Here is an 18,164-nt window from a genome sequence, read left to right as displayed (position 1 = left end):
GTCGGCAATGATACTGACAGGCAAAAACTGTTCCACACTTTTCCCAGTCTCCAGATCTTCTAGACAGGGTTGTCCTCTGAGCCCGGGACTATTCGCGCTTTCCCTCGAACCATTGGCCCAATTTATTAGGCAATCAGAGGACATCGTCCCCATAATGATCAATAATACACCACACAAAATTGCTCTCTATGCGGATGACCTACTGATTTTTATGGATGACCCTTCCCGGTCGGCCACAAAATTATTGGAAATAATCGACGACTTTGGTAAATTGTCAGGCTTTAAGATTAACTGGAACAAATCAGCCTGCCTACCTCTTAATGAGCTGGCCAAGGCGGTACGACTACCAGCCGATATCCCCATAGTGGAACATTTTAAATACTTAGGTATAGAGATATTCCCCACGCTGAGTCAAACTACTAAGTACAACTTCACGGGTACTTATGATAAAATACGCCAGGATCTAGACAGATGGTCGTCCCTTCCTAACTCCCTACAAGCCCGAGCTTCCATAATCAAAATGAACGCTCTGCCTAGGATAAATTTTGTTAGCTCAATGCTCCCCCTGCCCCCTCCAATAGACCACTGGCGCAAGGTACAATCGATGGTATCTAAATTTATCTGGAATAACAAACGCCCCAGAATCAAAAGAGCTACTACTCAACGTAGGAAACAAGATGGGGGCCTCGCAATCCCTGATTTTAAGCTTTATTTCTGGTCCTTCTCACTGAGACCTCTGATGTGCTGGCTAGACCCTGTAGATGCTGTATCTTGGCGCACCTTAGAAGCGGCGGCGGTCTCACCGCTAAGATTGCAGGATGTGGTGTACTCCACTGTCTCTATTTCGAAATGCCGGCTGAGGTATGGACCGATCATAACTCACGTGATCCAAACGTGGCGTAATGTACAGAGGTCGTGTGGGGTTAAATGCCCATGGCACCTGGACTCTCCAATTTTTAATAACCAGCAATTACTTGTTGGGCACAAGCCGGTTAATATTCCTCAATGGCAGAGGAGGGGAGTTCATACTCTGGAGGATATTTATGATAAGAACGGCCTCCGTGCGTTTCAGGACTTAAGAGAATTTTATGATCTTCCCGGCGAGTCCTTTTTTCTTTACCTTCAACTAAGGTCAGCGCTGAGGGCGCATGGCGTGCCGTGGGCTCAAGCTTTGCACCCACACCCCTTCCTCAGGCTGATAGTGGACAGGACGACCTCCAGAGGGTTTGTCTCAGACTTTTATACGCTCTTAATTCAATCCACGTATACAAATTTATCATTGGATACAATCTGGCGGGTGGATATCCCGGAGTTGGACCCCGAGTTTGACTGGGTTGATGTTTGGGCAAATGTGGCATTATCTTCCCGCAACCCCAATCACCAGCAAATTAATTTTAATTATATTCATAGGACCTATCTTACACCTAGGAGGCTATTTGCTATGGGACTGATAACCGACTCTCGGTGCACTTTGTGCTCTCAAAAGGCCACTGGCACTTATACGCATATGTATTGGGATTGCCCACCAGTGGCCCGCTTCTGGAGGTCAATAACGGACAAACTTTCAGATCTGTGTGGCTTAACTATCCCATTCACAGCTGTTACGCTACTCCTGAACGATATAACGACACTACCTGCGTCCGTTCAACTAAAAAGGGTTGTCCTAGCGGGTGTCACAGCAGCGAAGAAGCTAATAGCAATGAGATGGAAGGAGCCTGAGAAGCTTACAGTGATTAACTGGTCCCTAACACTATTGGATGTGATTTATCTTGAGATATCCACGGCGCGGGTGATTGGGGTGGGACAGGCAGGTATTGACCTGTGGTTTGCAGCAGCCGAAAAGGTCAGGACCGCCGTGTGCGGCTGAGCGGGGTTGAGGTGCGTGTTCGGGTGAGTCCGGGGGTCTCTTGGGAAGGGGAGGAGGAAATGTTTTGTCTGTCTTGTCTTTTGTCTTGTCCTCTTGAGTTTAGCTGGGGATTTTATGGGGGGCAGCTATTTAACTATTTCTTCACTGTTTGGTCACTTTTACACGGTCTCTGTGAGTCTATGGAACACCTCTACAGGTTTTTGTTTTGTCATGAAGGTTCATTGCTCTGTTTTCGGGTCGTGTTCTCAAAAAGTGGTCCTTGTGGTGAATTGGAGATGTACGTTTTATTAATATAGGGTCACACAGCCGGGAATCGGGGCTGAACACTGGGAAAGACCATTTATTGGATAGTACCCCTTGGATTTAAAATTTAGAAGGTTGAACTCTGTTTTCTTTTCTCTTTGTCTGTATAAATTGTTATTCTGTATTATTATTGTTTTTGTTATTTTCTTGTGAAGTTCTATGTATTGTGATTGTGTTTAATGTGTTGTCTTGTTTCATGTGAATAATAATAAAAAAAAATTGATTAAAAAAAAAAAAAAACTCACGTATATACTCGTGGCTCTGGTCCACAACGCTCTTTTTCGAAACACGTATATATATGTGGACGGACGCCATAGTGTTAAGAACTTCTACTCATGTACAATAGAGAGCATCCTGACTGGCAACATCACCTCCTGGTTTGGGAATAGCACTGCACAAGACCGAAGCAGACTACAGAGAGTGACACGTTCAGCCGAACGCACAACTTCCCACCCTCCAGAATATTTACAACAAGCGGTGCAGGGGTAAGGCTAAGAGAATCATCAAGGACTCCAGCCACCCAAACAACTGCCTCTTTGAACTGCTGCGGTCAGGCAAGCGATACCGGAGTCTCATGGCGAGCACAGAAAGACTCAGAAGAAGCTTCTATCCCCAGGCCATCAGGCTGCTCAACGAACAATAAACACTATGCAACAACCATCAAATGCACACAGCACACACATCCACACGCACACACTCACTTTAAACAAACAACACACTGCAGCACCCACTCTCCACACTTTAGAACACCTAAACACACTTTATATTTATTGGTAAAGGATTTGCACTACAACCCGTACACCTTACTGTAAATTGTACCTAAATTGTACCTCATCCCATTTCTGCTTTGCACTATATAGTATTGTATATTAGTACATTGCATAGTATATTGTATGGTAACTCAGTTACTTCTATTCTGCATTGAACATTGTACATATGTCTATACTGAACACTGTGACTTCTATTTTTACTATTTTTACATGCTATACTATTTTATTTTATTTCATACTTATCTTGTCTAGCACAGTCTCTGGAGCGTAACAGTAAGAAGCATTTTGTATAAAAGTATTGTAGTGTCGTACTTCTGTATGACAACTATTAAAGAAACTTGAAAAAACTCTGTCTCCCTCTCAGCCTTCCTACCGTCTCAATAAAGAACCTTCTTTCCTGTGTCTCCCCTACTCTGTCTCCCTCTCAGCCTCCCTACTGTCTCAATGAAGAACCTTCTTTCCTGTGTCTCCCCTACTCTGTCTCCCTCTCAGCCACCCTACTGTCTCAATGAAGAACCTTCTCTCCTGTGTCTCCCCTACTCTGTCTCCCTCTCAGCCTTCCTACTGTCTCAATGAAGAACCTTCTCTCCTGTGTCTTCTCTACTCTGTCTCCCTCTCAGCCTTCCTACTGTCTCAATAAAGAACCTTCTCTCCTGTGTCTCCTACTCTGTCTCCCTTTCAGCCTTCCTACGGTCTCAATGAAGAACCTTCTCTCCCGTGTCTCCCCTACTCTGTCTCCAACTCAGCCTTCCTACTGTCTCAATAAAGAACCTTCTCTCCTGTGTCTCCCGTACTTTGTCTCCCTCTCAGCCTTCCTACTGTCTCAATAAAGAACCTTCTCTCCTGTGTCTCCCCTACTCTGTCTCCCTCTCAGCCTTCCTACTGTCTCAATAAAGAACCTTCTCTTGTGTGTTTCCCCTACTCTGTCTCCCTCTCAGCCTTCCTACTGTCTCAATAAAGAACCTTCTCTCGTGTGTCTCCTACTCTGTCTCCCTCTCAGCCTTCCTACTGTCTCAATGAAGAACCTTCTCTCCTGTGTCTCCCCTACTCTGTCTCCCTCTCAGCCTTCCTACTGTCTCAATAAAGAACCTTCTCTCCTGTGTCTCCTACTCTGTCTCCCTCTCAGCCTTCCTACTGTCTTAATAAAGAACCTTCTCTCCTGTGTCTCTCCTACTCTGTTTCATTGCAGAGTAAACGATGCAGTAGGTCTCATCCTACCTTCTCTGAGGCGGTGGCCAGTTTGGTTCCACTGGCATCAAAGGCCAGGGCGGCTAGAGGACTGTCATGGGCCGGGATCATGTTAGCTGCCCGCTGGAAAGAAGGAGACACACAACAGCAGGTTACAGACAGTGAAGACAACACAAAAAAAAACCTACATCTCAGTCAGTAGATCCATAGGTAAATAAACTTTACATATTACTGCCCATATTTCCTGTTTCACATTTAGATATTTTCCAGGATCATAAGGATGTTATAAATCCCATTAATTCAATCTTTATTTTGACTCGAAAACAACCCTCATTTACAGTGTCGTTTAGTATTACATGGTCATCATCAATAGTCATCAACAATCATCAATTAATATACAAAGTACAAGTATAAAGTACAAAGTATAATTAAAACTGTACCATAAGAATAGAAAAATGTATTCCTTTAAAACATTACAGTCAAACACAATTTTAAAACAACTACAGTTTGTAGTGACCTGCTTGGTCCCCAGTGCTCTAAATCCACCCTAATGCACTTAGTTTCCTGTAGGTGGTTTGTCTTTCCACCAAAGAAGACCACCCAACCCTGTTGCACAGGACACAATGGTGACTATTATAACTATCACTGGTGATCAATCTGATGGCTGAATGATATACAGAGTCTTAACACTTTCAGTGCCCATCACGTCATATGACATTTTATCAGCCCAATGCCTGAATGCCCACGACGACAATTATCGTTTAATTTTTTTATTAGCGATCTGAATTCATATTTCATCAACCGAGTCTCCCGTTGGTACACCAGCCCCATCAGCAGGTCAGAATGGAAAAAAGCGCCCCCTATCGTCTATCCCTGAGTAACTGCACGTCAGTCGCTTAGACTGACCTGGGATCAGTCGATATGTAGAGGCGGGGCTAGCTGGCTCCCTGAGCTGGCAAGCCGTCTGATGAACATGGAAGTCATCGCGGGACGGGAATCAGCCTGGAATATATATTCACAGTAGCCAATCGATAGTAGACAGTAGTGATCGATTTTTGGAATGGCGATCAGGAATTGGAATGATCTTTTTGGAGAACATCTGATCTGAGGTAAGGAATCTATTTTACCAGTCTTGGGATAATCAGAGTTGTATTCGCTGAGATATCAACGTGTCCCCTATGTGTGTGTGTGTGTGTGCGCGATCGCTGATGAGGAACTCAGATAATCGATTTTCAGCTCGCGGCCCCAGCGTGCATACGTACACATATACTATCGATAATCTAGCGTTTATTTGAAAACGATTCATAAATAGGCCGAAAAATTACAACGTTTGTGTATTCTAGAATATTCCAGTAAACGTCTTTTATCATGGAATCTTTTTATTTTCCTTGAAAACGAGGGCTTTTCAAAATGCTATAAAACGATAATGAACCGATAAAAAAACTATCCGCTTCGACAATGTTGACTGGAAAACGAGTCATTGATAAGCGACGGGCTGATTAGACACATTTTAAAGGGGCTATGTACTGCTATTCCTAGCACTATTTGGGCAACTTTACACAATTCCTGTGAGTCTATGTAACACATCTGTAAGGTTTATTCCAAAAATAATCATTGTTTTATATTTCTAATCAAGTACTCAAAACCAGCATTTTTCTGCCTCAAGATTTTAGGCTGTTATGGCCTGGCTCCGCCCATAAGCACTTTGAGTGACAGTCAGCCCACACAGCGACTGGTAGACAAGGAGAGAGAGAGAGAGAGAGAGAGAGAGAGAGAGAGAGAGAGAGGGGGGGGTGGGAGAGAGAGAGAGAGAGAGAGAGAGGGGGGGGGTGGGAGAGAGAGAGAGAGAGAGAGAGAGAGAGCTTCTTCCAGAGCGAAACCCGACACCTCTGCACACACTCCAGAGAGAGAGAGAGAGAGAGAGAGAGAGAGAGATTCTTCCAGAGCGAAACCCGACAACTCTGCACACTCGGAGGGAGGGAGAGAGAGAGAGAGACAGAGACAGGGAGGGGGACCGCGGCAGCTTGTGGGCCTCCCTTCCTCCCCTCTCCTGTGTGCCGCGCAGCAGGTCCCCGACCCCCCCCCCCCCAAAGTGCTCCCTCTCTCTCCATCTCTCTCTCCCTCCAGAGCGCACGCAGAGGCGGCCGGCCCCACTCCGCCTCGCTGCATGAGGAAGTGGCTTCCACTCGCTGTCTAGTCTAGGTAGAATGGGGGCGGGCATTAGCTCCAACCACAGAGCCAGTCGCATCACTGTGCGCTACCCAGCGGCCGTATGACGTATATCAGCCGTTCAAATCAAAATGGCCTGATTTACTGGAGGAGGAAAGGGGCTGAGCTGAATCAGAGCAATCCGCCAATATGGTATTTAGACACTAAAACACATTGATACGAACTCCTATTACTATAATACAATGCTAGAGACTGAAAAATGACATTTATAGTACATGTCACCTTTAAAACATAGATTAGGCGTTATTAACGCTAACATTGAAGTGGATGGTGGGCATTCAAGCACTAAATCGTGCGCCCCCTGCTGGCACTGAAAGTGTTAAGAGTGGAAACTGACGCATGTCTTATAAATCACATCTCTGTAATCCAAAACAGACAGGGTCGATATATTTGAAAGCTGAAAACATTTGGGGGATGGCTCTGTGTTTACCAAACGCAGTACCTCCATTCAAATGAATGGGAAAACTTGCATTTTTCCTGCATTGTTGGATCTAAAGTGAATGCAGCCTTAGGGCTTGGATCCACCTGCCGCATATTTCTGGGTGCAAGCGTCTTTTGTCAATTGTTCCCAATGAGGACAGAGCGTATGCGGCCGCATGCTGCCGCCTATAGGAAATGCGCTGCAGTCGGCTTCTTTTTTCAGCGCCTTTCAGTTTTTTTGTGCGGCACTTCTGAACTTTTCAGAGTGATGCGCTGAGCGCATTTCAGACAACCAATCACAGCCTATCATATCTACCACTCTGTTTGTAACCTGACACCGGAGCTGCCTGCCTGTCTACCCACAAGAGACGGCACAAATACACTAATAATAACTACACGAATACACTAATAAAAAGCTAATAAAAGTAAAGGGCGAACTGTGGTATCAGGTAATAACAATATATATATAATTAATATACAATAAAGTATATTAAAATATACTATATGTACAAAACCGCGGCAGTAAAATACAATAAAAGTTATTATTACAAGATGGCTGTCATGTAGTTGTCGCTAGAGTTCTTTCTCTCTCGTCATCAGGTAGGTTGGTGACTGACAGCTCGTTGCCATAGCTACAAAAGGCTCGCGCTGCGTTTTTTTTCTCTCACCGCAAGCGCTCCACCCCAGCACTACCGGCGCACTGCCAGCGTTTTTCAGCTGGAAATGTGAGCTAGGTGGATGCATGCCCTTAGGGTTCTTGAGACAAATCTGGGCAAAGAAATACAGCAACAAGGCAACGAGTGAGTGAGTGAGTATGTGTGTTGACCTACCAGGTTGACTGTGTCAAACACTTGAACCTCTCCTATGGTGGCACTTCCTGGATAGGCCAGGTAACAGTTATCATAGCTGATGGAGAGAGCACACAGACCTGTAGATAGAGATAGATAGAGAGATAGAGAGAGCGAGAGAGAGAGAGACATATATAAATACATTATAATGAAGGATATACGGGTGTATACAATGAGCTAATATTTGTGTAGTTACTGGATATTATTATGCATACACTGCAAAAACAAGGATACTTGACATAGCAGGGTCATTTAGAATATACTGTATGTATAGGTCTGTCAGAACTCATTTCAATATAATAAAAAGAATATAAGAAAATTTTATTGAAACAACAACAACAACATTATTGTTATAGATATAAAACACATCACTGGTTCTTGTCCCTTTTTCGTGATTTTGGAAAGATGTGCCGGTAATACAAGCCAATAAATGGGTGTTACAACGCACAGCCTGATGATTGTTTCCTATTGGTACCACCCAGGGACGTGCACAGGACTTTAGAGGGGCAGGTGCTCAAAGGCTGAAAAGGGCACTATACCTGTGTGTGTTTTAACCGAGCATGCGAAGCGCACAAGCCTGATTTTTAAGGGCCCTTTTCTGGCGGGGGGCCGTCTTTTTATGCTTTTTGGGGGGTTTTGGTGATCAAATATTGAATATTGAACTATAATAATCAGTGCAGGAGCTCACTTATCCTTGAAAGACACTTTTATCCCTGACTTAAAAGGCCCATACATCTCCATAAATGTTCAGGGGGGAGGGAATAAGTGCTTACCCTACAGACCCCAAGAAGTGCTGTATATTCTGTATTGTTTAATATAAAGGCATTTTTTTGAGATTCCCAAATCCCATCGGACTTGACTTCTTCGTGTCCCTCAGTGAGTGTAATACCAGCATTCAACTGTATGCGCCACAGCGGTTTCTATCATCATCATCATCACCCACGCTCATAGCTGTCAACCCTACCGTTTTTCCCAGGATTCTCCTGTTTTTTCAACCCTCTTCACGCCCTGTTCACGGTTCACGTATTGGCACGTATTTTGTACTTATTAATTTTTACAAAATGGCTGCAATTCCCCTCCGTGACGACAGGTGGCAGCAGTGTAGATTAGAACGTTATCACAGGAAGTCAGACCGGGAGACGGTTGCGACCCGAAGAAGAGAACAGCGACCGGATAAAGCTCAGGGGAGAGACTGATGCACCGAGGGTGTCAAATCAACTTAGCCAGTGTCTCTTGATTGCCCACTCTGTGGCTTTTGTCTCTGGAACAAAGGGTTTGCAAATCTTCTGTGGATAAAACAATACAAAGTTACTGTATGTGATGCAGGAATGTGTAAATGTGTGTTGGTGAACAGCCGTTTGCTCTGCGCCTCCGTGTCGTCCCCTAAGGTTCACACGTCCCCTCCTCCCATTCCTCCACGGAGAGCATGCCTTCACTCTGACGCCCAATTTACTGAATGCGATTTATAAATATAAATTGATCCGTTTTAAAAGTTGGCGTGAATTGTCATGGTATGACAAATACAGTTACTGGTAACTCGCAGGCATTGCAGAGATATTGAGGAAAAACACAAAATCGCATTGGCTTTTTTTCTATCTCACATTTCTCTGTAGACACACACACTGTTCCAAAAATGATATTCCCACTGCTAAATTAATGACCATAGGTATTTTTTATAGCTTTAACGAGTTGTAGTATTAATATGTAGCCTACAGTGATGAAGGTATAAAGGCACTATGGTAATACATTGATTGATTGCTAAATTTAACAGATTGCAGAATGGGTACAATACAGTATTGCGCAATACACAATTGTTAGGGGATGCAGACCAGAGAAGGACTTCCCCCATTTTCAATTCATAACATTTACAGTCAAATCAAATACATTTACAGATTACAACCTTTATTTAATGGTTAATATTTTGATAAAATGTAATTTACTGTATTTCTATAGCATTTACACTTTATAATATTTTATTTTCAGCTTTTATAGTTTCACAAACACACATCAAGACAAATCACAAACACAAATAAAACATAAATAAAAAGAACACAAACAGTATGTTGCCAGACACTGTCACATCAATGAACAAACATACACCATGTCATATGCTATACACTAAGGATGCAAGGGGCTGAATCTCTGACATATATACACACATTACATATATACACATTACATATATATATATATATATATATATATATATATATATAATATATACACCAGCGCCGCCAATAGATAAAAAAAATTAACTAATCAATCTCACAATTTTCTGTAATCAATCTAGATTAAAAACAGCATTTTTCTACATAAAACCGAAGCTTGTAACAGATATTTACTTGAGTAAAATCATGGAATTAATGTAAAATCAACACAAAGAAAGTATATTTAGATTCAAAGACTATTTTAATAGCTTTCTTTGAATACAGTTTCTCTCCTGTGAAATACAAATGTTCAACAAAACCATCATTTACATAGCATTTACACTTAAAGTAGGAAAAGTTTACCCTACAACGAATGGCTGGGTACATACAGGTTTTGACCAGCAGATGGCAGCGACGAGGCAGCTCCATTGGGAGGGGGCGGGGCCGGGTAGGAGGGGGCGGGGTCGAGGGGGCGTGGCCGGGGGAAGGGGCGGGGGTAAAATGTACACGTTTTGTCTCCTGCCAATGTTGACAGCTATGCCCACGCTATGCATAAAATATATAGGTCCGCGGTAGGGCTGACCCCTATTAATCGATTAGTCGACTAATCGGTCGAAAGGAGCCGTAGTCGACTGGCCAACCTCTTAGTCGAATATAATAAAAAAGAATTAAAAAAAATAAAAAAATAAATTGTATCATTCTTTCCAAAAGAAAAGAGGCCTAGAAGCGTGGCTAACGCTAATGGCACACATACCAGAGGCTAACTGCCTACGAAAACAGGCACAGAGGCACTGAAAGAGGATTTCACCCATCTAATGAACACACTAGACTAGACAAATATCAAGATGTATCCATCAGTGGACCAATTGCATGATTTTGCAGAGGACAATAAGCCTTCAGTCAACTCCTTCAGACATTAAGCACCCCCTGCAAAAAAAATAAAAAAACTTTTTTTTTTTTTTTAATATTATACTTTTTTTTTTGACCAATAGTCGACTAACGGCAAATTTTGGCCAATCCTAGTCGACCATCCAAATCCTTAGTCGGGGACAGCGCTAGTCCGCGGAGAGGCACGATGAGGAGGCCATGCAAACTGCAATGGAATACGGGGCATCTCTCTCTCTTTACCTAATATTTTTATTCTATCCTGACATTTTTTATGAGGCTCAAAAAGGCAGGTGCTCAAGCACCCCTTGGGCTCTATGTGTGAACGTGCCTGGTACCACCCATAATAACAAATACAAGACACAATGAACTTAATTGTAAGCATTTATGCCTACTTCGATGTGGTAATAACATTGTATCGTTAATATTCAAATTTAAATCGCATTTCCCTCATTTCAGCCCATTCAGTGACAGGCAGGTCCGGTTTAGAGAGGACACATTGAGATGGTGCTTTGTTCAGTCTGACCTGAAGGGTTGGGCGGGGTCTCTCTGATGGTGTGTAAGACTTTCATGTCTCGGATGTTGTGGATATACAGCGACTCCTCCAGGCACACTATGAGCCTCTAGAAGAAGGAAACAAAAACAGACAGACAGACAGACAGATAAGGGAGACAGAAAGATAAGACAGGGCAGGATTAGCAGCCGCAGCAGATAAGCACAATTTAAAAAGGTCTCCTTAATCAGCGTTCTAGAGCACAGTAGGAGAAAAGAGGTCCCTGAATATGTATTAAGTCAAGTCAAGTGTTCCTTTATTAACCACCTTGGGGAAATTCAGTTGTCATAGGGGGGGTACAGGCAAAATAGATAATAAAATAATAAAATAAAATATTACTATTAAAATAGTAATAGTAATGAACATAGAACATTGTTGATGTGGAATCATTTGACCAGATATTATTCAGAGTCTTTCATTAAGGATAGAGTTTACTGACAGAATGAAATGTTGCAACATGGAGACCTCTAGGTTACAGCAATGGCTAACAAAGTATTTATACAGGAGAGTAGAAAAAACGAAGTGGAGCATTGACTTACATAATATTAATTATAGATATGATGTACAGAGATATCTGGATAATGCACATGCAAATAATACTTATTTATACAGGAGAAGGCTGTCTGTGCATGCAGCATGTGTGTACAAGTTGAAGGCTATGTGTAGAGGTAGAGAGAGAGAGAGAGAGAGAGAGAGAGAGAGAGAGAGAGAGAGAGAGAGGGGTGGGGGGTAGTGTGTGTAGATAGATATGTCTGGGAGTGATATGATTGTGCATGTGTAGAGATAGTGTGTTTGTGCATGTATGTGTGAGAATGAGAGAAGTGTGTTGGTAAATGTCCCTGTCAATAGTAATGGGGTAACGTAGAACACAAAAAATAGTGTACTAGAGGTGTAAGCAGGCCCTTGTCTGTACACTCTATTAAAAAGGGAACTATATTACAAATAGCCATTTCCAGTGCTTTTGTTTTCTAGCAATGTGGGGTTGTACCAACACTGTCTATGTCTCAAATTCTCATTTTTGCGCATTCCTCCAGTTCAGATGAGACAAGGTCCTCCCCCAGTGAACTAAGCCATTCTGAATTTAGCATACCTGTGACGTGTAAGGATTCTGATCTGCATAACTCAGCTCCTTCTGTGGTCGTAGCCACTGCCCACAATCAACAATTCGCTCAACAATGGAGCGAGTGGAAATAATGCGAAAGCGGTTTCTCTGTCACTGACACTTCCTCAAAAGAGAGAAAAAGAGAGAGAGACAGATAGAGAGAGGGAGAGAGGCTCTCATACGGTGCGACTCGTCTCAGAGCATTTACACACACTCGCGACTGCGTGTGTGTGGGGGGAAACACACGCGCGCTCTCGGAGCGATCTCTCCTCTCTCTCTCCCTCCCTCTCTATCTCTCTCTCCCTCTCTCTATCCGTTTCTCCCTCTCCATCTCTCTCTCTCTCTCTCTCGTTCTCGCTCTCTCTCGCATCAGCAGTCGCGTCACGTCAACCTGTTGCAAAATATCATAGCGCACGCTCCCACGCGTATTCCGATCCGTGCAATAATATTCATGGGGTATATATTGTCATTTGAAACAAGTTACCAATGCATTGTCCCATGGGATTATGCCTCCCGCGGCGAAATTAATTAGTCTCCCTCTCTATCTCTCTATCTCCCCCCAAAGTTATCTGCCAGTGCAGACTGTGGGTGACTGTCACTCAAAGCGCATTGCGAGTATGGGCAGAGCCCAGCCAAAAACAGCTTGGAATCTAGAAGTGCAGAAAATGCTGCCCTAGAGTACTTGATTAGAAATACAAAACAATGAATTTTTTTTAAAAGAACCTTACAGATGTGTTCCATAGACTTACAGGAATTGTGTAAAATTGCCCAAATAGTGAAAATAATAATAAGATAGTTCCCCTTTAACACATTGGCGCCCAGCCACGGAAATGTCCGTGTTTCGAATCCAACGCTAGAGGGCCATCCACGGACATGTCCGTGGCTAGGTTGTTTTGGCTTTTATTCCATTTTAATAACCTACTCAATGTCACCAAGCGGCACTGCAGAAGTACCCTACTCTTTGAATTCGAAAAAGTGCATTACAGGCCAGATCCTCGTAGGGGCGCTGTCTCGATAATGCAGTGTTCCCTGTGGCAGAAGTTGTCTTGTTTTTTCTGGATCTTCAATGTAGTTTTCTGCTAACCTGAATCTATGCCTGTAGCATGTAGCACGGAATACGTTTTGGGACGCGGATTTCAGTGTGCAGTAAAGGAATATATGATCAGCCAATGGACATACCGATCTACCAGATGGCAATCGATAACTGGGAAATCCTTTGGGATCCTAGGATGGCTTAGAGTAGACGACAGAGTACAGCAACTTGCAATGGGCCTGGTCTACAAGATACACTACACGACCAAGGTACCCATGTACATGTCAAAATACTTCCCAAAGGTCAGTGAATACCACGATCACAACACCAGAGGGAGCTCCACAAATCATGTAAAACCCAGATTCGGCTCAAACAAGGGACTAAAGACGTCTCGCAATTATGCCACAACAATGTGGAACGCCCTACCCAAAGCTGTAAAGGAATGTGAATCACTACCCACCTTCAAAAACACTCTCAAAGAACATCTACGGGAGACTGCAATTCAAAACTGGCCCCTACAAATGTCCTAACCCAGTTGTACAATAAAGACCAAGCATGGCTTTGTCAGTATTCCAATGTACAGCCCCACCCAACCCCACCCCACCTACCCAACCTCCTCCAATGTACAGTTTCTATGTCAAATGTATGTCAGTATTCCAATGTACAGTGTCCCCCCCCCCCCCACCTCCAATGTACAGCCCCACCCCACCTACCCAACCTCCCCCAATGCACAGTTTCTATGTCAAATGTATATACACTCTTTTTCTGGATTTTTTTAGTATCACAAACAGTACTGTATTTGAAAATCTGGTATGTCATAAATGTATAGATGTAGCAGTACTGTCTATCTGTATGTCATGTGTGTCATATGATGAATTGCAAATGGGGGACCCTGATGGAAACAAGACGAAAGTCTTTCTCAGGTCTGCATCCTCTTAACAATTGTATGTATTGAGCTGTACTGTACTGTACCCATTCTGCAATCTGTTAATAAACTTTTCAATCAATCAATCAATCAATTGGGGGATCCAACTGGCCCACGGTAAGATCTTTTTCACATAAATTACACGCTGATCAGGCCTTGCTTTGATAGCCATCCACCAGGTCAGCGAATGTGGCTACTGAGGCTAACGCGGTTATTGGTAATCAATAATCAGAAACGACATCCCCCGCCCTTGATGCATTCATGGTGGACCATGAATACCGACAATATGCATTTTGCGTTTTAGCTCCAGCTTCTGTAGTGCCGAAACACTGTTCGATTGAATGTTATTAGCTTAGCGCCCTGGATCTCGCCTTCCAGGAAATATACTAGACCAAACCCCATATAACGCTTATATTCAAGACGCTATAAAATGAGAACGTATTGATGAAAGAATTATTTCTTTAAGCCATTTTGAAGGGACGGTTTATGGTCTCAATTGACAATGAGAATGGACAGATAGCAATACTATAAAGTATAGATTTAGCTCTACAAACAGCCTCACGAACTATGCAAATCTGTTTTGAAATGCTGGCCGTCTAGAGTGATATTAGACGGCTCCAAATGGCCCCGAATGTGTTAAGCTCAATCAAATGAGGCTAGAAACCATAGAAAATTGTTTGTTTGGGTGGAGATGTAAATATAAACAAAAGCGACTATATAGTATTGTACTAAGTACATTATAAGCCCAGTGGATCTACTAAGAAAATATCTACTTTGTCAAAATGTGTGTCACATCAGAGTACTGTGTACGTGTTTGTGCAATTATGTACATGCAATTGTGTCTCTGTTCATCTCGTCTTTTGAAATTATTGAATTGTCTGAATGAATGAATTAATGAATGAATGGCTGCATTTCTAGAGTGCTTCTCTACCACTCCTTTTTTTCTCTCTTTATTTCGCACCATTTCAACAAAACAGTAAAAACATTGACCATGACAGGAAGTATATAAAGGTGCTGAGTAGAGGCAAGAGACCCAGATGAGCCTACAGTATACGGGGCCTCAACTCATTAAATCATTAGATTAAAAAAGTAAAGTGAAATAAATTCATAAAACAATTTTCATAATATTAAGATAATAATAAGATAATAATAATGATAACAACAATAATCAAAGTAATAATAATAATAATAATAATAACAAAAACATTAACACATTGTGCGCCAAAAACGTGATAATTCGTTATTGCCCGCCATGCGTTGTGCGCCAACAATGAATAAACACATTTTTGGGATCAATATTTAATGTTTTTGCCATGGCATTCATAATTCATCCAGCCTCCCTCCGGGACTGCAGCTGGACCCTGTCTGATATTGCAACGCCTCAATACCGCCGTCTGGTTGATGTCGGGCGAGTTACACTCCAAGCCAAACCCGCCAAACTGGAAGTGGCGCTCGGTGCATCGAGGAAATTCCTCCGGCAGTAATATATTGTAACGTGGATCTAGATACACTCGAGTGCATGGGATCGCTTTCGAAACGCAATAATCAATATGATTTCGGCGTTTATTGCGTCATACAAACGGGAAATGGATCTAGCAGATCCACGTCAAATAATTGGAATATTTTTCCTCCAGTCTCATCGGCGAACGGTAAGAGGAATATAACGTTATTTTCAGCCCGATTGTTTATTCATTTCACGGCAATCCATCTGATCAGCATATCAACCCATACTAAATAAAGCCGTTACTGACGATCAAGGAATTATAAACGACCCCCTCCCCTTTCCTTCACGCATGATGAAGCATAATGTATACGGATCATATACATTTGAATTTTTGTATATAGCGTGTATAGGAAAGAAACGCCAATCGAAAATCTATCATATGCGTCAAGGCCTATAACTTGTGTTTTAGGAATTACTGCAGAAAACCTTAAAAACACTTATATTCTCGACGGTACTAACACGACAATGTATGAATAAAAAAAATATAACGTTCCCACATCCGGAACGATAGATACCCGATGTTGAATGGGCCATAGTAATGTCGATATAGCTATAATATTTAAAAGGTTATAGCCCTGCAAAGAAGGTAAACATCTCCATAGGGTTACAGCACTGGCAGACTGGGCATAAGGATGGGTACAATGCATGGCAGACAATGTGTTAATAATTAGTCTAAACAAATTAACATGAAACTGTAAAACAAAGTGACATTAATGGTTTTATGAGATTGAAACTATTCATTTAATAATGTATATTTAAGCTTGGATTTGAGTGATGAAATAGATGAGCACATTTTTATTATGGAGGGTTTTGAATTCCAAATAGTAGGACCTCTAAATCTAAATGACCTAATGATGTGCGGAAGAAATTACAATGAATATTGTTTGATTGGCTTGTTGGATATGAATGAATACTGGAGTTTGATATGAAAAAATTATGGAAAACAATAGGAAATAAATCTAAATTAAAAGTGCATTTAAACATAAAAATACATATCTGGTATACATTCATATCAAAGATTGATAGTATTTTAAGTTGCTTAAAAAGAGGAGCAGATGGTTCACGGTGATTAGAAGTAGTGGCAAGCCTTGTGAATTTCTTTAGCAATATAAAAAGTTTATGAAGAGAAGTAGGAAAAGTACTAGCCCAAATAATATTACAATATGATAAATATGGGTATATCAAACTATAATAAAGTGTCAAAAGACAGGAGCGATTTACAAGAGAAGAAATCCTTCTAATAATGCCATATGATTTCATAACTTTTTTACAAACTAGCTCAATATGATTTTTCCATGTAAGGCCTTCATCAACAATGACACCTAAGAATTTAGCATGTGATACCTGTTTAATTTCAATATCATTAACACTTCCAGTGCCGTTCACGTAGATCTACGGTTCTGTCATCCGATCGTTGAGTGCCAGAAATGTAGATCTACGTTTCTGTCACGGTATTTATTTTATTATCTATATCCATTCATAATTCAGCGGGGCACCTTATGCATACTGTTCTGAGTGTGTCTAAGCTGGCAGACAGTATTATACCGCCCTCTAACGCCTTCGGCCAGTAATGCACCCGGTTAGAAATGGGTTCGTTTATTTTCTATACCGAGCTGAGGCGCGGGGGCGGGTCCTAAACACACGCTTATAGGGATGGCTTGGACAACTGACCCCGCCCGCCCGTTGAAGAGCAATGCCCAATAACGTCGGAGGCACGATCACTGTGGATAACTGGAATGGCGATGAGATTATTGGATTCTTTTTTTCCCCCATTACTTCAGAGACCAGGTAAGGACACTATATATGAAAGCTTGCGTTGATCTGATATTTATTTCTACTGCGATTGAAGCTATATGTGTTTATGTGTCTGGCTGTTCTGCCGTTGGGATGCAGGAGAGGGGGGGGGCGCGCCGGTCTAAACCACATTGCATGCGTGCACCACAAAGGATAATAGTGATGATCTAGCGTTGATTTCAGGAAGATCCGATAATCAGGCGAAAAATGTCAACGTGTTTATTGAATTACACAAAAACGCTGTTTTCGTGTATTTTCCCTGGAATTGCTCAGAAGCGGCCGGACTATGTTCATATTCAAAACGGTATAAAACGGAAATGTACAGATGAAAAAATAATCAGTTTTTTTGCACGTTGACCAGAAGTAGCTCAGAGACCCATAGCGATACTATAAAATATAGGTTTAGTTCTACAAACTACAACTACGTTTACATGGGATTAATGGGCGGCACGGAAGTGGTCACTTCCCGGAAGGGGCGTGGCACTGAATGTGTTAATATGTAATTTCGAGTCCTGTTTTGAATATTTTTTGTTTTTATTTCTGAATCATATAATTTTGATTTATTAATATTTAATGAAAGCCTATTAACCCTTTGA

General features: G+C 42.1%; 1 protein-coding gene across 2 annotated transcripts in view; it reads right to left on the bottom strand.

Annotated features, from left to right (window-relative positions):
• The window catches only part of wipi2 (WD repeat domain, phosphoinositide interacting 2), a 75,685-nt gene that overhangs the window by 21,799 nt on the left and 35,722 nt on the right, over positions 1-18,164 (bottom strand). For both annotated transcript variants that reach the window (XM_084328227.1, XM_084328228.1), the window contains 3 exons: positions 11,184-11,280; positions 7,608-7,705; positions 4,159-4,251 (listed from right to left, as the gene is read on the bottom strand). In XM_084328227.1, the coding sequence (XP_084184353.1) occupies positions 4,159-4,251; positions 7,608-7,705; positions 11,184-11,280 (288 nt within the window). The remainder of the gene's footprint in view (positions 1-4,158; positions 4,252-7,607; positions 7,706-11,183; positions 11,281-18,164) is intronic.

This window comes from Notolepis coatsorum, assembly GCF_963971535.1.
Source record: "Notolepis coatsorum genome assembly, chromosome: 14".
NCBI classification, from domain to species: Eukaryota; Metazoa; Chordata; class Actinopteri; order Aulopiformes; family Paralepididae; genus Notolepis; species Notolepis coatsorum.
Note: the sequence above shows the minus strand (reverse complement) of the source record. Positions and strands in the feature narration are given on the sequence as shown.